Source organism: Lacerta agilis, chromosome 18 (genome assembly GCF_009819535.1).
Source record: "Lacerta agilis isolate rLacAgi1 chromosome 18, rLacAgi1.pri, whole genome shotgun sequence".
Lineage (NCBI taxonomy): Eukaryota > Metazoa > Chordata > Lepidosauria > Squamata > Lacertidae > Lacerta > Lacerta agilis.
Window position 1 is genome coordinate 3387365 of NC_046329.1, and position 27896 is coordinate 3415260.

The following is a 27896-nucleotide window of genomic DNA, read 5'->3' on the forward strand; positions in this document are numbered from 1 at the left end:
CGCTCCTTGCGGCGGCGGACTCCATTTCCCAGCGTGCCCCCCGCGAGCGCACTGTTTCTGAGGCGATGTACTGAGGCGAAGAAGCGCCTCCTCCTCCTCCTCCTTCTTCCTTCTCGACTCACGGTCACTCTCGCCGCCGCCGCCGCTCGCCGTCATGCTGGAGGAGGCCGGCGAGGAGGTGCTGGGCTCGGTGCTGCTGAAGGCCTCCTGCCTGCCGCTCAGCTTCCTGCTGGTGGTGCCGGCCGTCCTGCTGCTGCTGCTGGGCCCGCCTCCGGCCTCGGCCGCCCACGAGTTCACCGTCTACCGCATGCAGCAGTACGAGCTCGGAGGGCAGCCCTACGGTCAGTGAGCCAAAGGGCAGGCGGGGTTCAGGCGGGGTTCGGGTGGCGGGGCTGACAGGGAAGGCCCAGGAGAGGACGACGCTCTCCCGACGGCCCCCCCCCCCAATATCCACGCTACACAGGTACAGAGTTTCCAGGGAACTGTAGTCTTCTTACCACACACACAGAACTACAGTTCCCAGGATCCTTTGGAGGGGGAATCCACGTGCTGACAGCCCCCTTAACGTCAGTGGTTCCTCATTAACGTAAGATTCCCCCACCCCCTTTTTTCTTTTATAAAGCCAAGCCATGGGCCTCCACTACTTTTGAACATTTTGATGTCTCTGTGGTAGTTTTTGCTATGTGAAAAAGTTTCACGGCCCCCTTGGGTGGGTTACACAGACCCCTCCAGTGGGAACCACTACCCCAACATATTATTACTACTATTATTATTAATGGGAACCACTGCCCAACATATTATTTTTTATTATTAGTGGGAACCACTGCCCAACATATTATTTATTATTATTATTAGTGGGAACCACTGTCCAACATATTATTTATTATTATTATTATTAGTGGGAACCACTGCCCAACATATTATTTATTATTATTATTATTAGTGGGAACCACTGCCCAACATATTATTTATTATTATTGGGAACCACTGCCCAACATATTATTTATTATTATTATTATTATTGGGAACCACTGCCCAACATATTATTTATTATTATTATTAGTGGGAACCACTGCCCAACATATTATTTATTATTATTATTATTAGTGGGAACCACTGCCCAACATATTATTTATTATTAGTATTAGTGGGAACCACTGCCCAACATATTATTTTTATTATTTATTCCCCACCTTTTCTGCTGACAAGGACTTGAAAGATAGAAAATAAAAGCTGCTCAAAAACATGGGGCGGGGGAGAAAGATAATTAAAATGCACTATTTTCATTGCGAGCTGCCCTGGGATCTTTGAAGAAAGGCGGGATACAAATTTAATAAAGGATTATAATAAGTTTTAACTTTTTTAAACTTTATGCATACATAGTGTTAGATTAAGTACGTTAATGTAAAAATAGGAGAATTGTGGTGGTATTTAGTGTCTGCACTGTTTCTGTGGAGGTGGATGAAATGTATACACTGCTTGATGGTAAAAAAACAACAACCACCACTCGGCGGTTTGCAAAAAGATAAAACAATAAAATCAAGGGGGGGGGAAATCACAGTTGTACTTCAAAACATACAAAAGTTAAAATGCTAAAACAGATTAAAATTACCTCAACTGTCTAAGCATGTGGGTAGGCTTGTCTAAGCAGCAATGTTTTTCAGCAGGCGCTGCAGTGAGTACAGTGAAGGCACCTGCATGTTCTCAATAGGCAGGGAGTTCCAAAGTGTAGGTGCCGCTGCAGTAAATGACCTCATTCTTACAAGTGTGGAATGGGCTTTATGTGGCAGCTGTAGCAGATCCAACTCCATTGATGGAGTCGGTCAAGTGGGTACGCAGGGTAAGACAATCTTGTAGGTGAACTGGTCCTTAGCGGTTAAGGGCTTTATATGTTAATTATAACACCTTGAACTTGGCCTGGCAAATTGGCAATGAGTGCAGATCTCTGAGTGCAAGTGTTACATGCTGGCAAGGCCTTACTCCTGTCAGCAACCATGCTGCAGCATTCTGCACTGATTGCTGCTTCTATGGCTCACGAGCCTGTGGTTTGTCGGGTAAGAGCTGTTCAGATGATACACTAATCTGAAACTAAACTTAGCAGTAGAATGACTAGGGAGGGGCAATGCAGGTGGTCTGACTTAGTATAAGACAGCTTCCTACGTTCACGTATTGCATTTAAATAGTATAGGTGGATCAGTTTTAACAGTATGTGTGTAGCAATATACAATGCTGAAACCGTGCAGTGTGTTCCGATTTCCTGATAAGGGAGTGCTCCTGCTTGAAAGGTTTCTAGCCAGCCAGCCAGCCATACTCTCCTGCAACAGAACTGTGCCGCCAGCCCTCATTTACCTCTTCCAACTGACAAATCAACATTTATTTTTGTTTTGTAAAATTTGTGCACAGCTTGATTGTAAAAAAAAACCACCCACCCCTCAAAGCAGTTTATAAAAAGGGTAAAAGAATAAAATTAAGAAGAAATTGCAATCATACTTTCAAAACATGCAAAAAGTTATAATACCAAAACAGATTAAAATTACCGGTACCTCAATTTAGAATGGTAGAGTTTAGAATGGTAGAGCCCAACCCCCTGTAATACAGGCATATTTGCCCAACATGGGGCTTGAACACACAACCCTAAGATTAAGAATCTCATACTTTACCAGTTGATCTATCCCTGGGTGCCTCCCTTAGTTTTCCTTCTTCTAAAGACCTTTTGTGTTTCGGCAAAACTTGTTCTCAACAGCATGCAAACACCTCCCTCTTGTTTTTCTGTGGCTACATTTTGGTTGCAGTCCTCTCAAAGTCACCACCCAAATTCTCTGTGCTGCGTAGTGAGTTGAAAGATGTAATTAATATTTATAAGACTCTGTAATGCTGCAATTTATTAGGAACAGGAATTGGCCTTATACAAGAGCTGTCCAGCGTTACAGGCCAGAGTCATTCCCAGCCCTGCCTAGAGTTGCAAGGTGGTGTAAGAATATAACAGTGCTTTGTATGAGCATTTATTTTTGCAAGCATTGTAATAAAAGAATATACAGTGGTACCTCTGGTTACGTACTTAATTCGTTCCGGAGGTCCGTTCTTAACCTGAAACTGTTCTTAACCTGAAGCACCACTTTAGCTAATGGGGTCTCCCGCTGCCGCTGTGGCGCCAGAGCACAATTTCTGTTCTTATCCTGAAGCAAAGTTCTTAACCTGAAGCATTATTTCTGGGCTAGCGGAGTCTGTAACCTGAAGCGTATGTAACCCGAGGTACCACTGCACTAATCCTGTAAAGTCTCCCATAGGTAAATATAGAGATTTGTGTATTCATGCATGTAATGCTGAATTGTACTACTCTGCATTAGGGAAGTTTAAGAAAAACCCGCAGCTGAAACTTGCAGTTTAAAAAAAGCTGCACCCCAATTCTGTGTATGTCTATTCAGAAGTAAACCCCACTCTGTTGAATGTAACTGGCACAGAGATAAGCCAGAACAGGATCTCAGCCTTAGATGATTAGTCACATGAGTTCTAAATGATTAATTGACTAAGGCTGCAATCTAAAACCACTCTTGCGAAAGAGTAAAGCCTCATTGAACTTAGTGGGCTTGCTTCTGTGCAATCAGGCTTAGGGTTGTGTTGAAAATTTGGGTGTGAAGAAATCCTTCTGAAGGAAGGGCAGATATTTTTCCTTGCTCTTGGGTGACACATGCATATGTTGTAGCAGGTGCCACCTTCGAATAGGCATTCTGTCCTGTGTGTGAGAGGCAGACAAGACGGCATGCCTTTTCTAAGCATGCCTGCTTTTCTTTTCTTGTAAGCATGAAAACAAGAAGCACCTTTACATATAGGAAAGCAGCAGCCTGCTCAGCTAATTGGGCGGTGCAGGGAACACACAAGTGTGGCCTTTAGATGTTGTTGAGCTGCGACTCACATCATCCCAGATTCATTGTTCATGCTGGTTGGGGCTGGTGGGAACTGTAGTGCTGAGCTTTTATGGAAACGTCTCTGCCGCACTTCCACTTCATAGGGCTGTGTACAGGTAGGTGAACACACTATGTGTGTGCGAGCTGTAATAATAATTAATAATAATAATAGTAAATATATATCCCTTGGTATGGGAGCAGAGTAAGATCAGTTGTCCTGTTAACTTGTCCCGCCCCCTCCAAATTCCTACCCTGTGGCTTTATAGACATCTTTGGGCACAGTAGGGCAGCAGTTAAGAGGTCTCCCCACTGCGCTTCCCTTCACAAGTTCAGCTCCTGCCCGACTGGCCAGGAGAAACTAGAGCCTCCCTTTGAACTCCTCACTATTAAAGACACACTTGACCATGCAAGAGGCAGCAATTGTTTTTTTTTTTTTTTTTGCGCCCACTTTTACAGGCTAAGCAGCTGCTCTAGTTAAAACGTATTTCCATGCAGCGGGTGTAGCCTCCAGGCACATGTGTTATTTCCCCTCTCCAGTGCTTCCCAGTCAGTCACTTCTCACAGTGCGTGACCGACTCCTGTAAATCAAGACAGGTTCCTAGCCATCTTGGTTGCTTTATTTAGCTAAGACCACCAGTCTTGGAAGCAAGTGCCTGGTTTCATGCAGCTGCTCTGTGAGGATCTGCAAGGGAGGGAAAGGCTTTGGAGAGGGACAGTGGCAGGCAGGGTTTTAACACACATGGGTGTACGAAGCTGCTTCATACTGAGTCGTGCTACCAGTCTATCTAGCTCAGTGTTTCCCAACCTTGGGCCTCCAGCTGTTTTCAGACTACAATTCCCATCATCCCTGACCACTGGTCTTGCTACCTAGGGATGATGGGAGTTGTAGTCCAAAAAAAGCTGGAGGCCCAAGGTTGGGAAACACTGATCTAGCTCAGTGGTGTCTGCCCTGTAGCTTAGAACAGGGCTCTGGACAGAGGTGTTTCCCTTTTAATGGGAGGTGTCAGGATTCAACCTGGGGCCTTATGCATGAAAAAAGCACATGTTTTATCACTGGCTGATGCCCCTTTCCTGTTTCTAGGGGTGGATTGTCAAGGAGACAGCTGGAGATTTTGGGGTTGGTTTTTTTTAAACAATTATATTGTCAAACTGCTGTGCAAATAAGATACAATAGGATTAAAAGGGTTCACTGTGATGACACTAGGGAACTATCTGTACATTTCCCTAACCACTCAAAACAGGTAATGAGCGGACACCAAAAATGAGCTATAATCTGGGGAAAATTTTGGAGGGAAGATTTTAACGACAGCTGCAGAGCCCTCAGTGGTACCTAGATATTTTGCCTTGTTTCTCATTCCTGAAAACATGTCTCACAAAGTTAGTATCCTTCACATATTTTTGTACTGCACAGCCTGGATTAACTGGTGAGCTGTAAGGGAATCTTCCTCACCTCTTCCAATCTAAAGAGAATATTCCTGCTCCCTGCAGGTGAAAGGTGGACACTTATTTGCTTCCCCCCACCCCCAAACAAAAAGAGTCCTGCTGTATAAGGCCAGAGACCCATCTAGTCAAGCATTCTCTTCTCCCATTTGTCAGTCGAATGTCAGTCAAGCGCTTAACTGCTTGTGAAACCTAGCAACCAGCTTTCAAAGGCATATGCTGCCTCTTAATTCTGAAAGTAATATATAGCCATCAAGTAACTATTGATAGATTTATCCTGCGTGAATTGTATGATCCCCCTTTTAAAGCCATCTAAGTTGGTAGCCATTGTGGTTGTGAATTCCATAGCTGTTTCTTCTTTGGCAATCCCTCGTAACCAAGTAAGATTGTCTTTCATGAGCACAGTCTTAACAGTGAATCTGTAAGTGACTGTGGAGGCCAATTCTGGATCCATACGCCCTTCCACAGTGGGGACATAAGTTTCCGGGTGGGAGTTGGTCGTGGTGAGGGTTTGCCAAGCGTGCCTTCCTCTTAGTCCTGAGTTCGAGAGTCTTCAAAGCCCACAACACCTTTGGTAAAGGCTGTTCTCCAATTGGAGCGCTCACAGGCCCTTGTTTCCCAGTTGTCTGTGTTTATACTACATTTTTTAAGATTTGCATTGAGAGAGTCTTTAAACCTCTTTTTTTGACCACCAGCATTACACTTTCCATTTTTTAAAGTTCGGAATAGAGTAGTTGCTTTGGAAGACGTTAATCAGGTTAATCTGGACAGCATAACCAGTCCAACGAAGTTGATGTTGAAGAATCATTACTTCCACACTGGTGATCTTTGCTTCTTCTAGTACACTGGTGTTAATTCGCCTGTCTTCCCAAGTGATACGTAAAATTGAATGGAATTTTGCCATTAATGAAATGTTTCAAGGAGTTGGAGATGGCGTTTATAAGTGCTCCTTGTTTCACAAGCCTACAGTAAGGTTGGTAGCCATAGTTTATGCCCCGTGTGACAAAGGTTTTCCTTTTGTCTGTCCTAAACCTTCCATGCTTCAGCTTCATTGCATGTCCCTAAGTTATCGTATTCAGAATCTACTTCCTCCACACAATGCATAACCTTTTATCATGCTCTCCGCCCACTTACCTGTCTTTTTTCTAAGCTAATGAGTCCCAGATGTTGTAACCTTTCCTCACGGGAGAGTTGCTCCAGTCCCTTGATCGTTTTGGTTCCCCTTTTATGGATCTCTTCCAGCTCTGTAGTAACCTTTCCAAGGTGAGGCAACCGGAGCTGTACAGCAGTATTGCAAGTGTGGTCTCACTGTAGATTTGTATAATGGCATTATCGTAGTAGTCGTTTTATTTCCAGTCCCTTTCCTAATGATCCCTAACATGGAATTCACCTTTTTCACAGCTGCCGCACACTGGGTCGACATTTTCATCGAGCTATCCACCATGGCCCCAAGATGTCTTTCCTGGTCAGTCACCACCAGGTCAGACCCTGTTAGCGTATATGTGAAGTGAGGAATTTTTGCCCCAATGTGCGTCATTTTACACTGAAATGCATTTGCCTTTTTACTGCCTTTCTGCATGGTTTGGAGAGAACTTTTTGGAGCTGCTGCTGCTGCTGCTATCACTTTTTGTTTTTACCACCCTGTGTGATTTGGTGTGATAGACCGAAAAGTGAAACATTAAAGTAAGCAAGTATGCAGATTGCAATAAAGAAAGGCAGTGCAGTTATTAAAGTAGTTTAAAATAAAACCGTACAGATAAAAACTGCTTTGACATCAAAATGCACCCCAGTCACAGCGGGTGGAGAAGCTGTGCATTAAATTGTAGCTCTACACTAGAGTTGTGGCTCACATGCTGTCGCCAGCTCACTTCCTTTCCAAATCGTGTCACACAGTGAGTTTGGGAGTTGTTGACAGTTCATGCCGTGAGCCCCAGCAACAAAGGCATGTGGCATTCCCACTGCGTGGCTTCTACTAGGCTTTTTCAACTCTGCTCTCTTGGCAAGATCTACACCTGCCAACGTTGGCAAAGCATCTTCAGAACTGATCATTGAATGCTCCTGATGGTATCAGCCATTCATAGTCAAGTACTACACAACCTGAGAATTGACCTTATAAAGGGTTGGGGAGATGTTGTTATTGATTTATTTTAAAAAAAAAATCCCACTCTCCAGCCAGTGAAGACTCCCAGAGCAGCTTAGTCATCACTCCACTCCCCTAAAAAGGCACAGTCTCTGTCCACAAACTTAAATTCCAAAAAAAAAACAACCCCAACCATGAGAGAAAAGGAACAGATTAGGAGGGAGGAGGAAATAGTTAATTAAGCATTCACATTCTCTTTTTAGAACATGGGAAGGCCCCATATATGTGGATCTAGAGCAGGGGTGGCCAACTTCCAAGAAACTGCGATCTACTCAGAGTTAAAAATTGGCAGTGATCTACCCTCTTTTGGGGGGGTCAGGTCAAAGTTGTTGAGCTTTTTTTTTTTAGGAAGGAAAGCCCTCTTTTTTAGGGGTTCACGTAAAAGTTGTTGAGCTTCTTTAGGGAGGAGGAAAGCAACATTTTTTTAGGAAGGAAAGCCCTGTTTTGGTGGTTCAGGTCATTTTAGGGGTGCAGGGCAAAGACGTTGAGGTTTTTTTTTAGGGGAGCCAAAGTTTTTTTGCTTCTTTGGGGGGAGCCACTGATCTACCGGTGATCTACCACAGACGTCCAGTGATCTACCGGTAGATCACGATCTACCTGTTGGACATGCCTGATCTAGAGTATCAGCATGGCTACATACTAGGCCCGTTTCTCTGCTTTTGACAGGCACTCGGAATGCCGTGCTAAATACAGAGGCTCGCACAGTGGAGGCGGATGTCTTGAGCCGCCGCTGCGTGATGATGCGGCTGATGGACTTCTCCTACGAACAGTACCAGAAGGCGCTTCGCCAGTCGGCCGGTGCCGTAGTGATCATCCTGCCACAGAACATGTATTCTGTGCCTCAGGATGTCATCCGGGTAAGCATCCCTTCGGGGCCCCTGCCTTACATTCACGACTGTGCTTCAGCGTGCTGAAACCGCCTCCCCTGCTTAATTCCAGAAATCCTCATGCCACCTGTAATCAAGCCGATATTATGGCTTCTACCTGGACCCCGGGACCATCCTCCGAGGACCTTCTTTGTGTGCCTCCTCCACGTGAGGTCCGGAGGGTGAGCGGTGTCCTCCTTTGCAAGTCACTGAGTCTTTTCTCTGCTCCTCCTCAGCAATTCATGGAGATTGAGCCAGAAATGCTGGCGATGGAAACCATTGTGCCGGTCTACTTTGCTGAGGAAGATGACGATCTCCTCTCGATCTATGAGCAAACGCAGATGGCTTCTGCGTCACAAGGCTCAGCTTCAGCTGCTGAAGGTAGGCCTCCTCTTTCCTTTTTTTCCCTAAAATACTGATTTTTACAGATTTGCAAAAATCCCGGTAGAGCACCGTATATGTCCTTGTCACATGAGAACCAAAGAGGACCTCACACATTATTTGTTGTACTGTCCCATCTACTCGGCCTTCAGGGATGTGATCTTACAAACTATTCCCAAATCAATAGTCAACTCTGAGGACCAAGTAAAATTTCTGCTGGTGGACGCTGACCCACGGATTTCCCACGTGGTAGTGGTCTTTGTGGCGAGGGCTATGAAAACTAGGGTGGGGGTTCACGGATGATGTAGTGAGGGCCCTCCCATTGCTCTCCTAACCTGTTGTATCCTCTTTCCTGTATGGTGGGGGGATTTGGGTTTTGTCTCCTTTGCTGGGACAGCGCGGCAGGAATTTTAACTTATTTTAATAATTTTATTGATTATCTTTTTTAATAATGTTATATGGTATTTTGTGTAAAGGCATGGACCTCACAAATTTAATAAACTTGAACTTCTAAAATACTGGGATTATCTTCAGGGGTTGCCTCCCTTTAAGACCATCTTCCAAGGGCCTTTTCAGAGGTGGCACCTCGTATTTGGAACAGCAACTCCAGATAGATCCAACAGGCTTTGCTACTGGTATAAGAGACGGATCATAAAAAGCTTGGCAGGTGTTGGGAAACATCCAGCTTTAGAATACTATACCCTCTTATCTGGGATTAAACCCCATGGGACTCAGTGGGGTTTGTTTTTTTTAGTAGACAGGTATAGGATTACATGATTGCATCATGAAGAAGTCTGAGGCAGTGGATTGTTTCCAGCTAAGTTTTACTCGGAACTGACCCATTGAAATTCATAATAATAATATTATTAATAATAATTTTATTATTTATACCCCACCCACCTGGCTGCGTTTCCACAGACACTCTGGGCGGCTCCCAACAGAATATAAAAAAACACAATAAAACATCAAACATTAAACACTTCCCCAAACAGATAGCTGCCTTCAGATAGGTGTTTATTTCCTTAACATCTGATGGGAGGGCATTCCACAGGGCGGGCGCCACTGTCGAGAAGGCCCTCTGCCTGGTTCCCTGTAACCTCATTTGTCACATTGAGGAAACTGACAGAAGGCCCTTGGAGTTGGACATCCAGGCTGAACGATGGGGGTGGAGACGCTCCTTCAGGTCTACAGGGTAGAGTCGGTTCAGGGCTTTAAAGTTCAGCACCAGCACTTTGAATTGTGCTCAGAAATGTACACATGAACCCAATTCCTGTTATACTTTGAAGATTTTTGTTCATGTTAAATATAAAGAGGCAAACCTTGACCGTGGATAGAAAAGACTGTCCAGAATATATAAAGTGTGCCGGTTCAAATCCATGTGTGCCTTCTGTACGGGGAGCAATTTGCAAGGTTTCTGATACTGTTGTGAATGGAGGCAAATTGTAGCTGTGTACTCTTTATCTTTATACACCTGTTTTCTTCCTAGTGCTTTTACACACAGCAACTGCCAATGGCTTCCAGATGGTGACCAGTGGGGCTCAGAGCAAAGCGGTCAGTGACTGGCTCATCACCAGTGTGGAGGTGAGTTTGGGATCACCTCTGGCTTCAAGGTTGCACTGCGCGGGGCTTTTGCACATGACCCACAAACTGTGGTTAGGGCAGAGTGCTGCAGCACAGTTTCTGACAGGAGTGAGAGATCCTATCAGCTTGTAATACCTCTGCTCAGAGGGCTGGACCACCCTGTGCTCTTTCGTTGAAGGCCAGTGTACAAATTTAATAAACCAAGCAAGCAAGCAAACCAAAACCAAATCTGGACTGGCTGACATATTCCTGCCAGGCCAACGTCAAGGCGTTACTGTCAGTTTGCATTTCTTGGTGCGGAAGGTAATTGATCTAAAGTGTAGAGATCTTGTCTATTCTAATTGATTCAAGAGGGTCCTGGAAGCTTCTCTGTGTGATACAAACTGGTGCAAGCTAGAAGTTTCTAGCTAACAAGCAAACTTCTGTTCTGCCTAGAAACAAGCAGAAGGTTCCTGATGTTTGGTTTATATACCTTCAGAGAAGCTGAACAGCTGGTTTAAACTGGTCCTGTTACCTCTTTCACTCAAGAGGTATATGCTGACTATAATAATAGGCCAGAAGGAGCCTGAGCTTCACATTCTGTCTTTCTTTCCTTCTGGTGTGGTGTTCTGTATATAGTATGTGTCAGGGAACTGCCCTCGGCAGGGCTGGAGGTACCGAGAGCCCCAACAGCTCCTTAGTAGTGAGACCTCTTCAAGCGAGAAGAGTGGCACCTCCTCCAGCGGGGAGGGGCAGGCTGGAAGCAGCCAGGTGAGGCAAGGGCTTGGAGATGCTGCTGAGAGCCCCAGCACGCCTCATGAGTTTTGCTGTGAGGGGAGCACGCCACTTCCGTTGCCCCAGTTGCGCAGAGGGGTCAAAAGGAGACCGGAGAGGCGGCGCTTTGGGGTGCCTAAATTCTTATGTTGGGGTCACAGCCGGAAACCGGCACTCCCGGATTCTGCAAGTGACCAGGACGGTCATGTTTTCACGTTCTCTGCACTGTAAATAGTCTGCACCAATAAACTGTTAAAAGACAGTTAAGATTCATGCCTGGTTACTCGTGAGCAACCCTAACGCAGATCTGACAGTATGCTTAAGTGCCAACTTTTAGTCTTTATTATAAGTTATTGTAAGGTTAGGTTAAGTCTGCTGCAACTGGATTTCTTATAGACATTGCCAATCCTGAATGTGTTGGATTTGTGACCATTATGCTCCTTTGCCTTCAGGAGCAGTAAAGCTCTGCTGGATGAAATGTTAATTGCCTTTGGTCTATTTTGTTTGGGAATCCTGCAATGTTCTGAGTTTGTTTTACTCTGCTCACTATACGTTGGAATCTGCTCTGGATCAATATGAGCAGAATTCTTAACAGTTACTATTGGTACACAGTAACTGCCGGGGCCCAGTTACAGGTGGGTAGCCGTGTTGGTCTGCCATAGTCGAAACAAAATAGAAAATTCTTTCCAGTAGCACCTTAGAGACCAACTGAGTTTGTTCTTGGTATGAGCTTTCGTGTGCATGCACACTTCTTCAGATACACTGAAACAGAAGTCACCAGATCCTTAAATATAGTGAAGGAGTGGGGAGGGGTATTACTCAGAAGGGTGGTGGGAATGGGTGATCAGCTGATAGGTGTGGAAAACCTGTTGACAACTCTTAACGGCTGCAATTAGTCTTGCAGGGAAAGGCAAAGAGTGAGATGGCTAAAGATAGCTTTGTTATGTATAATGAGATAAGAATCCAATGTCTTTGTTCAGACCAGGTTTCTCCATGGTTTTAAGTTTGGTGATTAGTTGCAATTTTCTATCTTGTTTTGCCTGGGCCCAGTTTACTTGCAAGTTCGCCTTACCCCGTATGTGCCCACTCAACTGTGTCGACCTGCAGAGCTGGTACTGTTACGGGTGCCACAGTAAATGCTCATTCTGCCCTTGTAAGAAATCATTCATTCAGTATTATGGCACCTGCACTTTGGAACTCCCTGCCCATTGACCTCAGGTGGGCACCTTCGCTGTACACTTTTATGTCTCTGCTTACAGCCTTCTTCTTTAGGCAAGTCTGTCCAGATACATGAATGTGCTTTAATCTTTTTGCTGTTGATCTTAATTATTTTTATAGTTTTTCTACTTTTTAAAATCGACAATCTTTAATATTTATTGTAAGCTGCTTTAAAAAAAAACCCACAGTGAAAATGGTGCATGCTTTTTGTTAAATTAAATAAAATGGGCACAAATGTAACTTTGCAAACTCAGGAAGAGCTGGGGTATATTTGCTAGGGCCAAGGAGGCACTTGTTTTGGGCTACCAAGTCCAAGAGTACAGGTTCCCAGAGTCTAGTCTTAACTACTTTTCACAAGCCTGACTCTTAACCCTGCTTTTAAAATTTTCATTTTACTAAAATTATTGTTCAATCAGTGTGCATCATGCTTCTGCTGATTAGAAGCAGACAGGCCTCTTTTTGAAGGAAAAGTCTCTTTCTGGAGGAGTTTACAGTCTAAAGTTTGACATAGGGGTGACAAGGAAATGCGAGGGAAGTGGATGCAGTAAATAAGGCAGGGAAAGAATATCCAGTCCTTGCTTGTTATTACTGGTGTGTTTGTTTCCGCCAAGCATTCTTAGGGAATTAATAAGATTCATTTGCCTTACGTATTTTATTGTACACTGCCATGATAATTATTATGGGGCTTCCACCCTGGAAAACTCTTACGAATTATTAATAAAATCAGTACATTTGCGTAGGCTTGGTTACAGGCCGGCAGGTTGCAACAGGGCACAAGGCGGTATGGGCAGCAGTGCAAAGCCTTTGCAGAAAAGGTGCGAGGAGAGATTTGAAAGGAGGAGGGGAGGCAGTTCGGAATTTTAAGAGGTGACGCATGAGTCTTTGGGTGGAGCTGTAGACCTTTGGACGGTCAAAGCTTGTGGAGCTCCAGGAGTAAAGGTCATGAGCAATAGGCAGAGGTAGCAAGGGCTGGGAAGGAACAAAAAAACCAAACCAAGGAGCCTATGCTGGATAAGGGAGCAGACGAGAAGTCGGTGTAGGGATTTCGAAAGTGTTCAGAAATGATTTACAGCAGAGATTCTGAAGGTGTTTCGAAAGTGATTTACAACAGCAATAATACTGTGAGAGCTGTTTTGACGACAATGGAGCAGACTCCCTTGGAAGGTGATGGACTTCATTGGAGGTTTTTAAGCAGAGGTTGGATGGCTGAGATTCCTACATTGCAGGGGGTTGGACCACATGACCCTCGGGATACCTTCCAACTCTACAGTTCCCTAGATTCACGAGGAGGCAGAAGTGATGTGTGGTGTCTTGCGTTGACGCAGCGGCAGAAATGGCCTTGATGTAATGATTCCTCCCCTGCTCCCCTTGCTAGGGTCGGCTGACTGGTCTGGGTGGAGAGGACTTGCCTACTATTGTAGTGGTCGCTCACTATGACTCTTTTGGAGTGGCACCGGTAAGTTTCTGTCAGCCGTTGCTCTGTGCTTTTTTGGCCTTTCTGTATAATGCAGCATGGCTCACTTATGCAAGCCACCTACATTGTTATACACTAACAATTCCTTTAAATTTGGGCAGCCTTGCACATTTTGTGTCAGGGGCGTGCATGGTTTCCACAAGCCTTTAATCTGATTCATTGGAGGGGGGAGAGATTTGTTCTTAAGTGAGCTGCCTGAGTTGAGAGCCAGTGTGGTGTAGTGGTTAAGAGTGGTAGACTCGTTATCTGGGGAACCGGGTTCGCGTCTCCACTCCTCCACATGCAGCTGCTGGGTGACCTTGGGCTAGTCACACTTCTCTGAAGTCTCTCAGCCCCACTCACCTCACAGAGTGTTTGTTGTGGGGGAGGAAGGGAAAGGAGAATGTTAGCCGCTTTGAGACTCCTTCGGGTAGTGAAAAGCGGGATATCAAATCCAAACTCTTCTTCTTCTTCTTCTTCTTCTTCTTCTTCTTCTTCTTCTTCTTCTTCTTCTTCTTCTTCTTCTTCTTCTTCTTCTTTAGTCTTTTTCTTACTTTTTCCCGGGTCTCCAAGAGCCAAAAAACCCAACACAAAAGAGGAGATGTGATGGTCTCTTACTGGTGCAGCCATCTTAGGCCAAGACCCTGTCCATTTGTACTTCCCTATCAGTTGAAGACCTGTAGCATCCTTAAGCCATCTTTAGAATTCCTTCCATCCCAGTGATCATTCAGTACGGATGAGAAACTCTTTATCGGAAACCGCCCTACTAGAAAAGTTAACCAACAAACTAGTATGGGGACAAGCAAAGGGGGAGGCTTCCACACCATCTTATCTGGCCCAACAACCCCACACACATAACAAACAAATCATACTGCAGCCAACTCTAAGCCCTGGACCCTCCAGTCTCTCGCCATGATGGATAAATATATAAATGAAAGACCTGCCCACGTGACACTGGCACACAAACCCTGCTCAGACACTGTGCAATAGAACGAAATATCATTATCCTCCCGTCGTTCCCCACCCCTCTCTTTCCCCCCCCAACTGCACAATGTCTATGACAATAGTGTCTCCTGCTGAATGTAAAGGAACTGTGGAAAAGGCTCTGAACCGAAGGTGGAGGTGCTGTGTGTACAGTGGTACTTGGTTTACAACCATAATCCGTTCCAGAGGTCTGGTTGTAAACCAAAACAGGTTGTAACCCAAGGTGCGCTTTCGTCAATGGGGCCTCCAAAAAAATGTAATCCAAAAAAATTGGGTTGTAATCCCAAAAATGGGACACGCACTTTCGGGTTTGACATGGTTCTAATCCAAAACGGTTGCAAACCAAGGTACCGCTGTACTTTTCTTTGTTTTGTAACACAAGAAAACCTTGAATAAAAAACAATTCTGAAAAAGAAAGAGAGAGAAAAGTTGGGGGCAAGGAGACGTGGCCCTCCAGGCCTCCTTACGTGGCCCTCAGGACTCTCCACAGCCCCATATTCCATTCCTAGCTACGCCCCATGAGGGTTTATTTTTATTTTTTTTGCCAGTCTGGAATGTGTCCTTCAACTCTGTTGATTCTTCTTGAAGGTTAGAATGGAGGGTTTGAGTGTGTAGCCTGTGCAGGTAAAAAAAAAAATCACACTTGTTGCTCCAGAAGGGAATGCAGTCCTCTGTAAACCGCCTTGGCAGAATGGTGGCATTATAACTCCAGTGAATGAATGAATTCTACCAGCTAGTCAAGTGCCTTGCGGGAGGGAGCTCCCAAGCAGGGCTGGAAGGCAAGCTGCCCTCCCACCTTGACTGTCCTCAGCACCCGACTGCCCTTCCCTTTTGTGGATCACAGCTGTTCTATTTTTAAAAACAAGCTGCAGATGTTGGTGGCTGTTGCGCCATTCAGTGGCAAAAAATCCCAGCTTCTGCTGGCTGCAATGTGTGGCAAAGACTTGGCTTAGTCTGCAAGGATCTGGCTTGCTTCCCGTCCCCCCCCCCCTTTGCTGGTGTGTCCTCAAACCCAGAGTTGCCCTTAATATTGGACATTCTTTCCTTCCCCCCCCCCCAAGTGGCTGTCCCATGGCGCCGACTCCAACGGCAGTGGGGTCGCCATGCTCCTGGAACTGGCCAGGCTGTTCTCTCGCCTCTACACGTACAAACGGACACATGCTGGGTAAGTCGGAATTTCTCTTCTGTGAGGCCTTTTGTCCAAAGTGGGTGTGCAATGGCCAGAATGTAAGCCTGACCCTTCTCTCCTCCCCCCAGGTATAACCTGCTGTTCTTTGCGTCTGGAGGTGGCAAGTTTAACTATCAAGGGACCAAGCGGTGGCTGGAAGACAACCTGGATCACACAGGTGCTGCAGGCTTATTTCCCCATAAACCTGGAGGTTCTACGGCCAGCTCCGGGACCTGGCTTATGAGTTGGCCAGGAGGGGAGGGGAGGCATCAAGAGGCTGACAGGGAAACCATGGGCCTAACTTCCTCACTTTTAGAAATGGGTGCCTGTGGCTCTCAGTAAATAGCTTGCCTGACTATCCCTGGTCTTAGCTGACAATCAGTGGTTTTTCATGTTGCGTTAAGAGCATGCGAAGGGTGTCTCTTCCACCTCCTTCCCCGCCCCATAACTCATTGTAGGATGATGGCCATTTCATATCCCTGACTTTTCCCTTATTTCAGATTCCAGTTTGCTGCAGGACAACGTGGCCTTCGTACTCTGTCTGGACACTCTGGGGAGAGGGAACAGTCTCCACCTACACGTCTCGAAGCCTCCAAAAGAGGGGACCCTTCAGCATGCTTTTCTGAAGGAGCTGGAGCTGGTAAACAAAGGCTGGCTTGTGTTGGGAAAGATGGGTGGGCAGCAGCCGTTGAACACTCAGTGTGCCTCCCTGGCAGAGCATCCCACCGTGCTCCGGCTAATGTGGATGCCTCTTCCCCCTTTTCTGGAGAAAATAAGGCAGCTGTCCTTACTACAGAATTACTGCTTCTGGGGGACACAGGTGTGGAGGACTCCCCAGTCCTGTAGGGGTAACTGCGCACCTAAAGGACCAGGTGAACAGCCTGGGAGTCATGGAGGCACAGGTCAGTTCTGTGTCCAGGGCAGCTGCATCAGGTACACCGGCTGAGACCCTACCTGCCTGCCTGCGCCCTGTCTCGCCAGAGTGGTCCACATTCTGGTTATCTCCCACTTGGGCTACTGCAGTGCACGCTACGTGGGGCTACCTTTGAAGGTGACTTGGAAACTACAGGGTTTCAGGCAGGGGACAGTTGCCACCCCTACCTGAAGATGCTGAGGACTGAACCTGAAAGCTGAATGCGAAGCAGGTGCTCTGCCGCTGAGGATCAGTCCTTTCCTCTAAAAACTGAAGCAAGATTCTAGTCCTCATGACTGTTTTAAATCAGTCCATTGGTCCATCTAGCTCAGCATTGTCCATACTGACTGGCGGCGTCTCTCCAGGGTGTCAGGCAGGGAGTCTCTCCCGGTCCTATCTGGAAATGAAAAGCAGACCCTCTCTCACTGAGCCCTGTTTAGGGAAGTTTTTAATGACTGATGTTTTAATGTATTTTTAATCTCGGAAGCCTCCCAGAGTGGCTGGGGAAACTCAGCCAGATGGGGGCGGGGTATAAATAATAAATTATTATTATTTTTACTACAGCCCTTCCCCTTTCTTGAAGGATTGGGGTTTGCGCAGCATGGCAAAGACATGTTTTAAGAAAAGCAGGGTTGCGAGGGAGTTGCTTAACTGTGCCTCCTCACCCCTCTCTTTCTGGTGACTTGTCTCCCAGGTGGTTGCCAGCCAGTTCCCAGAGGTGAAGTTCTCCATGGTGCACAAGAAAATCAACCTCGCAGAAGACATGCTGGCCTGGGAGCACGAGCGCTTTGCCATCCGGCGCCTCCCAGCCTTCACCGTCTCCCACCTCGAGAGCCACCGAGACGGTCTGCGCAAGAGCATCATGGACGTGAGGTCAGCCGCTGGGTGAGGAGGCTGCAGTAAGGGCTGGCGGGGGGGGGGGGGGTGACGGTAGCCTTCAGCTGCTGGTCTGCTTGCACGTATGAGCTGAGGATCATTATCAGGAAACAAACCTTGAACTCATTAGGAAACCTGAAGCTGCCTCGCACTGAGTCAAACCATTTGGGCCTATTAACTCACCATTGCCCACACTGGCTGGCAAAACAAAATCGAAAATTCTTTCTAGTAGCACCTTAGAGACCAACTGAGTTTGTTCCTGGTATGAGCTTTCGTGTGCATGCACACTTCTTCAGATACACAGTAGCTCTCCGGGGATTCGGACTGGAGTCCTTTCCCAGCAAGGACGTGGGTGGCGCTGTGATCTAAACCGCTGAGCCTCTTGGGCTTTGCCAATCAGAAGGTCGGCGGTTCTAATCCCCATGACGGAGTGAGCTCCCATTGCTCAGTCCCACCTCCTGCCAACCTAGCGTTTTGAAAGCACGCCAGTGCAAGTACCGCAGCTAAATAGGTAATGCTGCAGCGGGGAAGGTAAACGGCGTTTCTGTGCGCTCTGGTTTCCGCCACGGTGTTCTGTTGCGCCAGAAGCGGTTTAGTCCTGCTGGCCACATGACCTGGAAAGCTGTCTGTGGACAAACGCCAGCTCCCTCGGCCTGAAAGCGAGATGAGCGCCGCAACCCCGTAGTCGCCTTTGACTGGACTTAACCATCCAGGGGTCCTTTACCTTTTTACCTTTTCCCCCAGTCCTACCTGGAGATTCAGGGTTTGAACCTGCATCCTTCTGCTGGCACAGCAGGTGCTCTGTCATTAAGCTTGCAGCCATTCCATAGGGCATAAACTTGGAGGTTTGCCACTTGGCTCAGGAGTTGAACATGTGAGATTGCATTTAGCAGTGGAGACTTAATATTACCTGTTGGCAGACAAAAGTTACGCAGGGGGAAGTGTAGCCATTTCCCCTTTCTTAAACCACGTAAGCTGTTGCCATGTCTTGTAAACATGAATTCCACGAGTTCTGGCTGGGAGGCAAAGAGCCTGCATGTCTGAATGCTCAATGATCTGGCAGGGCAGCCTTAGGCTTTTCTGTCGTTTCTCTTTCTGTCTCTCTCCCCGCCTCACCGCAACGTAGCAGTGGGCGGGTGTAGAGGCATTTTGTACGAAAAGCTTTGTATGTTTCTCTGGGACCGGAATTCTTTGCACAAGTCCAGTAGCATGTCCTCCGTTGTGTGTGAAAAGTGTGCTGGGGTGACTTCCAGTTTGGCCCTCAGTCTTGGTATGAAGCAGGGGAGGGGAAGCCATGCTGGCCCTCTGGGTGTTGTTGGGACTCAACCCACTGTCAGCACCAGCACCCAACAGGGATGATGGGATGTTGTAGCCTTGCAACACCTGCAGGGTGATAAGATCCTTTCTCCCTGTTACACCCTGCATGTAATTATCAGTTCTTACTGGTGTCCTAGCTTTCTACTGTGCATGGTTAACACAGAACAGTCAAAACAAAACAAAATAAAAAAAATCCTTCCAGTAGCACCTTAGAGACCAACTAAGTTTGTTCTTGGTATGAGCTTTCGTGTGCATGCACACTTCTTATAGGGAAAGGCAAGGGGTGAGATGGCTAAAGATAGCTTTGTCGTGTATAATGAGATAAGAATCCAATGTCTTTGTTCAGACCATGTTTCTCCATGGTTTTAAGTTTGGTGATTAGTTGCAATTCAGCAACTTCTCTTTCCAGTCTATTTCTGAAATTCCTTTGTATTAAGACAGCTACTTTGAGATCTTTTATAGAATGTCCTGGAAGACTGAAGTGTTCTCCTACTATTGGTTTCTCTGTCTTGTGATTCCTGATACCAGATTTATGTCCATTTATCGTTTGGCGTAGGGTAAACCCTCTGATTCCCCCCATTCCCACCACCCTTCTGAGTAATACCCCTCCCCACTCCCTCACTATATTTAAGGGTCTGGTGACTTCCGTTTCAGTGCATCTGAAGAAGTGTGCATGCCCACGAAAGCTCATACCAAGAACAAACTTAGTTGGTCTCTAAGGTGCTACTGGAAGGAATTTTTTATTTTATTTGGTTTTGACTATGGCAGAGCAACACGGCTACCGGCCTGTAACATAACACATAGTTAAACTTTGGAACTCCCTCCCACAGGAGGCAGGGAGGGCCACCAACTTGGATGGCTTTAAAAGAGAAGTAGACCATGGTTGGAGGCAATAATGTCTCTGAATAACAGCTGTTAGAAACGGCAGGAGGCAAGAATGCTCTTGTGTTTGGGTCCTGCTTGCAGATTTCCCATTGGGGCGTCTGGTTGGCCACTGCAGTGTGGTGTAGTAGTTAAGAGCGGTAGACTCGTAATCTGGTGAACCGGGTTCGTGTCTCCGCTCCTCCACATGCAGCTGCTGGGTGACCTTGGGCTAGTCACACTTCTCTGAAGTCTCTCAGCCTCACTCACCTCACAGAGTGTTTGTTGTGGGGGAGGAAGGGAAAAGGAGAATGTGAGCCGCTTTGAGACTCCTTCGGGTAGTGAAAAGCGGGATATCAAATCCAAACTCTTCTTCTTCTTCTTCTGCAAAAACAGGCTGCTGGACTAAATGGACCATTTACCAGATCCAGCAAGGCTATACTTGCGTTCTTAATGAGGAGGATCATTTTTTTAAATGCAGCATGTACACCCTTCCCAGCCACCTGGTTATCTGAAATGGTTCCTTGCCAAAAGGGAAAAGGGTTGGAAAGGGAGGAGGGAAAACAAGCACAGCCAGCCATCAGTTCTTGAAAGTTACCACTGCAGTTTGGAGTATCTCCCCCAGAATTCTACCCCAGGGCTTCATCATCTCCAGATTGGCTTGCTGTTAAGGTGGGGGGTGGGATAGCCTGCCGTATGAACTGTGCCGTATGGGCCTTGCTCCATTTTTTTGAGGGAAGACATTGGTTTGCATGCTCCCTTCCTCGTTTATCAGGACCATGGGCTGGTTGTCCCTTTTTGAAAGACCTCAGGCCCAAGTGGGACTGCTGACGGAAGACTGCATGGCACCGGGGCCCAAATGAGAAACTTGGTAGGCAGTCGTTCAAATGCCTGCTCTCCCCTCCCTCCCAAGAAAAGTTGTTCTTGACACGGCTGTTGCCTTTCCCCTTTGCAGGGCACGGGTCGACCCCAAAATTCTAACCCGCAACACCCGCATTGTTGTGGAGGCTTTGACGCGGGTCATCTACAACCTAACAGAAAAGGTGAGGGTTTTTCTCTACATCTGCTCTCCCCCAGGCAGTTTTCGCTGGCCACAGAAGAGGAAGAGGCTTGGCATGGCCCCATCACATTTCCTCATTTGACTCTCCCCCTCCCAGAACTGTTAGCAGCCATTCCCTCAATTGCAGCCGAGGGGCTGATAGGGCAGCAGGAGCATTCTGTTTGCTCAGCTCCTTTCCTCCCCTAAACCAGGCATAGGCAAACTCGGCCCTCCAGATGTTTTGGGACTACAACTCCCATCATCCCTGACCACTGGCCCTGTTAGCTAGGGATCATGGGAGTTGTAGTCCAAAAAACGTCTGGAGGGCCGAGTTTGCCTATGCCTGCCCTAAACCATCCCTATTCTTGGTGGTCATTATCAGATGCACTAACATCACACTCAGGTGCTAAGTTATGAGGAGCATGTTGCCAAAACAAGGCTCTTGAGAAACAAGGAGGGAATATTAGCGTGCTCCATGGGGAGCAAAAGGATTTTATTTTTTTGCGCCGGGGGGGGGGGGGAGCCCTAATGAGGGACCAGAAAAACCCAACCCAAGACAGCACAACATGGATTAAGTGTGCTCAGCAGCCACTGAACTGACTGTTGAGGGCTGCGGGGGGTTCAGAAAAGCTATTCTGGAAGAAGCCATGCCTACCTGTCTTGAAACCTAGGGTCAGGAGTGCCCCACATTATCTTGCACTTATAGTATGAGCAGTGGCGTGTGCTTTTCCAGAAAATTTTGAATTGGGTAATGTCAGATCGTCAGTGGTTGCTCATGAGTAATCAGCCAGAAGCCGAACTTCTAACAACTAAGTTCTTTATTGTGCAAATATTTACAGTGCAGCTCAAATAAAAACGTCCATCTCATCCCTCAGCAGAGTCCGGGAATGACCGTTTCCGGTTCTTGGTCCAGCACAGAAGGCGCGGGATTCTAAACCCCCGCCTCCCCCTTCCACGTCCTTCCTCCCTTCGCGATCGGAGCGCGGGAAAAGGTCCCTGTTCCCTACTTCCTGCTTGGTGTTGAGGCTCTGTGATCCTGACACAGCCCCTGTCCCGACTACCTGCTTCCATCTCCCCCTCCCCACTGGAGGAGTGGCCTCCTCCTCCAGAGGAGGAGGATGACGAACTGCGGAGAGGGGGAGGTGGGTCCCTGTACCGCAACGGATCTGGGAAAGCTACCTGTCGGGGTGAGGGGGGTTTCCTGACAGGTAATTTGCACTGGGATTTTTTTTTGTTCTGTTTTCCCAGGGAGTGGTCTAATTTAGCACGCTTGTTTGACTTGTGTTTAGCGATCAAGGCCAAAAACCTTGAAGCTGCCAAGTTTGCCTAAAACTATTTGCAGTTGGTATTCATTCATTGCTGCTAACAAAATTTGGAAACAAGGAGCACCCTGCTCCCATGTCACATAACTTTAAGAATTGGTGCCTGAGCGTGCTTGTTTTTCTCTGCCCTCCCCATCCTTTTCCCCTTTCGGGTTGTCTTCTCTTGCATTGAAAGCCCGTGAGCAGGGGCTGCCTTCAAAAAAAAAAAAAAAAAACAAATTCCCAGGGTGCTTTATAGATGAAAACTTTCCACTTTATCTGTTCCTCTAGGGAGTACCTGTTGACCTCCAGATCTTCACAGAACAGATGGTAAGCATGCCTAGCTAGTGGGGTCTCTTCCCCACAGGGCAAGGGGAAGCCTGAGGGTGGTGTGGGTTTTATCCGCAGAGCAGACCGACTCCCTGTCCCTTCCCCACCCCCTTGCTTCTGCAGCAGATCCAGCAGGAACAGATGGAGTCCGTGATGGACTGGCTCACCAGTCAGCCAAGGGCCGCTCAGCTGGTCGACAAAGACAGCACTTTCATCAACACTCTGGAATATTACATGAGCCGCTACCTGAAAGACGTCAAGCAGCATCACGTGAAGGCAGACAAGCGGTAAGAGCAGGGCTGCCCTTTTTCTCTTTCCCTGTTCTGCTCTGGTGGTCTTTTCTGCTGTTAACTGCGCTCAATATCCACACACGCACACACCCTTGTTGACGTGGTTAGAGACAGGGTGGCATAGAGAGGTGACCTAGTAAAAAGCATCTCCTGGAAAGACTGGGTGGTCCTGGTTCAGGGCCCAACTGTATACATATTTATTGATGGCATTTATTCGCTGCTCTTTAGCCAGAAAAGCTCTGAAAGTGGCTTACAAAAATCGGTATTGAGACACTCCCTTAGAAAAGCATGGCATGGACATGTAACAGGGTAAAACAGAGTATTGGGAAATGATTTATAATGAATTGAAATAAATGTTTAAAATTACCAAGGGCATCTAGTCTGCAATGCAGGGGGAGTCACAGCTAATGAATTCCTGTCAGATGGCCAGCCAACCTGTGCTTAAAATCCTCCCATGAAGGAGAGGCCACCACCGTCTCCCGAGCTTTTCTGTTCCACTGTCCAACAGCTCTTAACCCTCAGGAAGTTATTCCTAATATTGAGCTGGAATCTCCTTTCGTTTGTTGAATCTACTGGTTCAAACCCTCAGGAAGTTATTCCTGATATTGAGCTGGAATCTCCTTTCGTTTGTTGAACCCACTGGTTCAAACCCTCAGGAAGTTATTCCTAATATTGAGCTGGAATCTCCTTTCGTTTGTTGAATCCACTGGTTCATGTCCTCCCCACTGGAGTAGCAGGAAACAAAGCTTGCTCTCTTACAAGGTGTGTATCTGAACCAGGCATAGGCAAACTCGGCCCTCCAGATGTTTTGGGACTACAACTCCCATGATCCCTAGCAAACAGGACCAGTGGTCGGGGATGATGGGAATTGTAGTCCCAAAACATCTGGAGGGCCGAGTTTGCCTTTGTCTGGTCTGAACCCACATCTGTGCGTCTAGCACCCAACAGGTATTCCTGCACAAACTACCAAGAGGTGTAGGAGCTTTTGGGTAAAAGTGTATTGGGAAATGATCCATGATCAATTGGAAAAAATGTTTTGAAGTATGATCAATTGGAAAAAATGTTTTTTAAAAATCATGTATAAAAGGCATGGCACACAAGGAGAAAGGAATAGAAGGGAGGAGGAAAGAGCGTTTTGAAGCCCGAGTTATTAAAGTTGGACTTCTACCACGGTTAAGAGCAGCAGCTCCCCACCGATGTCCATGGCAGTTTTGGGTCTCCTGCCCCTGATAAAGAGCTCTCCCCCCACACACACCCCTGGAAGCATTCGTCCTACACAGACGAGACCCAGGGGATAAGCAGGTGACCGTTCCCAGTCTGGGACGCCACAGCAGATTCTGTCTCACTGTCTGAATCTTGAGGGCAATTGGAATCCTCGCAGGAGGAGGGTGGGAGCTTGTTGGGGCTGGTTGCCTGGTCCTCCCTGGGAGTGCTTTCCCTCTTGGGTCAGATTGTCTGGCAGTGGGGGGCAAGGCAGCTCCAGCCACACAGCTCTTCCCTCAGGCAGCTTAGTTAGATTATTAGTATTTAGGATGAGCTAGATCAGGTTTCTGTACGTAAGGCACCTCCGTGTATTTCTACAGCTTACTCTGTTGTGTTGTGACTTTCAATGGCACAACTCTTTTAAAAACATTAACAAGTTAATTCGGCGCCCCTCTTTTTCTAAACCGCATGCAGGGACCCCGAGTTTGTTTTCTACGACCAGTTGAAGCAAGTAATGAATGCATACAGGTAAGTGCAAGCAACCTTGTCTTGTATTTCTTTGCCCCGAGATCAGAGGCCCCTCAAGGTCCTGAGTTCTAGGGCTTGGCCTGTGTGGGGTGGGGGAGGAAGAACTCTTAATATCAACCTGTTACCCCACAGGAAGAATTGGGAAATGTTCTGTGCAAATTCCTCTTGGGCTCTTGCCCAGGAATGTGGTCAGCCTTTTCTCCCACCTTGCATTGCCCTGCTTTGAACAAACAGGCTCTGAGGATCTGCTAGCCAAGGAGGAAGCTTCAAGAGATTCCCCCTTCCTTCCTTCCCAGCCATTATGCTCCTCTCTCTCACACACTCTCACTCTGGGTTTCCAACCTATCAAGGCAGCCTTCTCCAACTTGGGACTCGCCGGATGTTTTGGCCTACGCCTGGCATCATCCCCAGCCAGCAGGTTGCAGAAGGCTGCAGTAGGGGTTAAATCCAGCAGACGGGGCTGGGTGTCCCCTCCCATCCACCATCTGTTTCCCACCCAACAGAGAGGGGTCAGAAGCAAGCCTTCTCAGACTGGTGGTGTCAGGGAACTGTCCCCGGCTCAGCGCAGGGTGGTGGAAGGGCTCTCGGGATGCTACAGAGCGCCTCAGCCCCACCTGACCAGTAGCACCTCCTCGTCCAGCGGAGGGAACAGCAAGGTCTCCAGTGGGGAGGGGCAGGCAGCCCAGGAGCTGGAGAGCCAAGGCTCTGGGGATGTTGGAGAGACCCTGCACTCCTCTCGCTCAGCGGGCGAGGAGGGAGACACACTATTTCCATCGCCCCAAGTACGCAGAGGTGTGAAACGAAAAGAGGGGAGGCAGAGATTTCGTATACCGAAACTCTTATGTTGGGGTCAGAACCGGAAGGGGCCACTCCCGGATTCTGAAGACAGTTGATACAGACATGAACTTTTGAGCTCTGCACTGTACATAGTATGCACAAGAAAGCTACTAAAGAAACGGCAGTTTTGCCTGGTTTCTCATGAGCACCCACCCAAGGACCTTACCTGATCCTGAGCACATTTCGTAGGAGAACGTGCATGGGGAGGGGCAGACGTTGCAAATTGGACACTCTTCTTTCCAGAGGGAGAAGGGGGGAGGGCACCCTGGGAGAGGAGCTGGAAAGGGCCTTTCTGAGTAGCACCCACCTGAACATGAGCAGCTCCGGGTGGGGAAAACATTGTGACTTTGTATTCCTGTTACTCATTCACTTTGTAGTCCCCCTTTTCAGTGGATGTAGTGCAGGAGGGCGTGATGGGACTCCGTAATGTGCACATGTCTAAACTTGGCTTGTTTCCCAGGGTCAAACCTGCCATCTTTGATCTCCTCCTGGCTCTCTGCATTGCTGCCTATCTCGGGGTAGCCTATGTTGCTGTCCAGGTGAGTGTGAAACAGACTGTGGGGGGCCCCCTCTCAAGCAAATTTCAGGATGAAATCAAGGCAGCTGCTTTCTCTTTTCCCCGGGGCTTGTTTGAGTTGGGGCAAAGTCTATGCACAAGCTTCTTTTGCCACATGGTTGAGTTTTGCCTCCACCTTTTAATAGGTGCTGGCTTCCATGCCTTTTCATGATGGAGACTATCTGTTAGCAGTTCATTAAGCCAGATTAATGTGCACGGAGTCCTTTTTAACCTTTCCAATCCTCACGTTTGCAAGGGAACTTGAATACAGTAGTACCTCGGGTTACAGACGCTTCAGGTTACAGACTCCGCTAACCCAGAAATAGTACCTCAGGTTAAGAACTTTGCTTCAGGATGAGAACAGAAATCGTGCGGCGGCAGCGGGAGGCCCCATTAGCTAAAGGTTAAGAACAGTTTCAGGTTAAGAATTGACCTCCAGAACGAATTAAGTGCTGCAGAAAGAAAACTCTTTAGGGGTTACATTTTTTTTGTCCATCTCGTTATTTTCCATTTCATTTCATGCTCGGAAATCAGAACAAATTTTGAGTTGTGTGCATGGTGTAAATAGGATTGAGACTTGACCAAGGAGAATTTTAAACTCGGAACAGATTGTTTCCCCCTGACTCTTCTATATCAAATTGCTTTTTTAAAAAAACTCCCCTCCGTTCTTTATTTGCCGGGCATTGTTTTGCTTTGGGGTGGGGTGCCAGGTGCTGGCTACTGTTAGAGAAAAAAAAAAACAAGTGTAGATTCCCATTGGCCTTATGGAAACACTTTCACAGCGCTCCAGATCCTGGCTTAAAAATCAGGTTTCTGAGACAATGGGTGTGATCCACCCAAAGCGGCCTCCCTAACTTGATATGGGTGGGCGGGCTGGCCAAGGGTGGGGAATTGAGCTATAGCAAAGAGAGCCATAGGACGTTTCACCTGGCCTTTGGGTTAGCTTCTACTTGATATTTATGCTTCATTTTTTATTGGTGGGTTATTTAAAAATGAGACTGCAGTTTTAATTATTGAATTTTTAAATTTGTATTTTAATCTGTGATTTTAAATTGATCGTGTTTATGTTTATGCTGTGATTTTAATGAGTGTTAGCCGCCCTGAGCCCGGTTTTTGGCTGGGAAGGGCGGGGTATAAATAAAAAATTATTATTATTATTATTATTATTATTATTATGGCGCAAACCTCTGCGTCTACAACAGACATGCTCCTCTTTTAAGGTACGGCGGTTGCAGATGTGGCTGCAGCCTGTCGGATTCGAAAACACTTCTCCCACCCCCTCTGCCAGTTTCGGCATTCATCTTGAAGATGCAGTGCCACCCACTCACTGCCTGTTTCTCTCTCTCTTTCTGCTTGTGTGCCCCCCTTCCCTGCCCCCCTCCCAGCACTTCAGTCTGCTTTACAGGTTGGTGCAGAGACTGTCCCTGAAATCCAAGCAACAATGAAAGGGGGCCCAGAGGCACCAGCATGGGGAAGGAGCCCGCCAGGACCAGCACTGCGTTGGATGCTACAGCTGCTCGTTCCCTCGTTCCGTTTCGCGACACTGGAGCAGGAGGCAGAAGCCGAGACGGGAAACGCCCCTCAACTCCCTTGCGTTTTGGCGGGCCTGCGTTGCTCCCCCCTCCCGCTCACCCCAACCCCTTCCTCGGGACAGAGCCCCAGGCGCTCTCACACACACACGTACCACTGCTTCCAGACTGAACGTTGGGTGTCTGTCTTTCTTTTGTCTTCTCTTTCCTTCCTCCCGCCTCCCCTTGGAAATCTTCCTCTGAGCAAAAAGACATTTTCCATAAGTGCAAAAGCTGCTGTACGAGAAGCAGGCAACACACGTGCCATAGGTTTTAAGCTTTGGGGGTGGAAGCCTTGGGCTGGTGGGGTGGGCCGGGGCCTGCCTGTCAGATGGAGAACTTGAAGGGGGTGCTTTGGGGGTCAGTTTGTGTTTTGTTTCTTTTTTTT

General features: G+C 47.3%; 1 protein-coding gene across 5 annotated transcripts; it reads left to right on the plus strand.

Annotated features, from left to right (window-relative positions):
- Nucleotides 1–96: 96 nt before the first annotated feature.
- NCLN (nicalin) lies at nucleotides 97–27896 on the plus strand. 5 transcript variants are annotated; one of them, XM_033136588.1, is made up of 15 exons: nucleotides 97–341; nucleotides 8152–8342; nucleotides 8588–8732; nucleotides 10219–10313; nucleotides 13660–13740; nucleotides 15783–15886; nucleotides 15979–16067; nucleotides 16390–16529; nucleotides 17497–17687; nucleotides 20812–20899; nucleotides 22488–22526; nucleotides 22653–22813; nucleotides 24494–24547; nucleotides 25845–25923; nucleotides 27326–27896. In XM_033136588.1, the coding sequence occupies exons 1-15, from the start codon at nucleotides 155–157 to the stop codon at nucleotides 27383–27385; spliced, it is 1704 nt and encodes a 567-aa protein (XP_032992479.1). In that variant the 5' UTR covers nucleotides 97–154; the 3' UTR covers nucleotides 27386–27896. The 5 variants fall into 5 exon arrangements, with proteins under 5 accessions (XP_032992479.1, XP_032992478.1, XP_032992480.1 ...); XM_033136587.1 differs by having other exon boundaries at nucleotides 155–341; nucleotides 22650–22813; XM_033136589.1 differs by having other exon boundaries at nucleotides 155–341; nucleotides 17497–17675; nucleotides 22650–22813; nucleotides 27326–27385.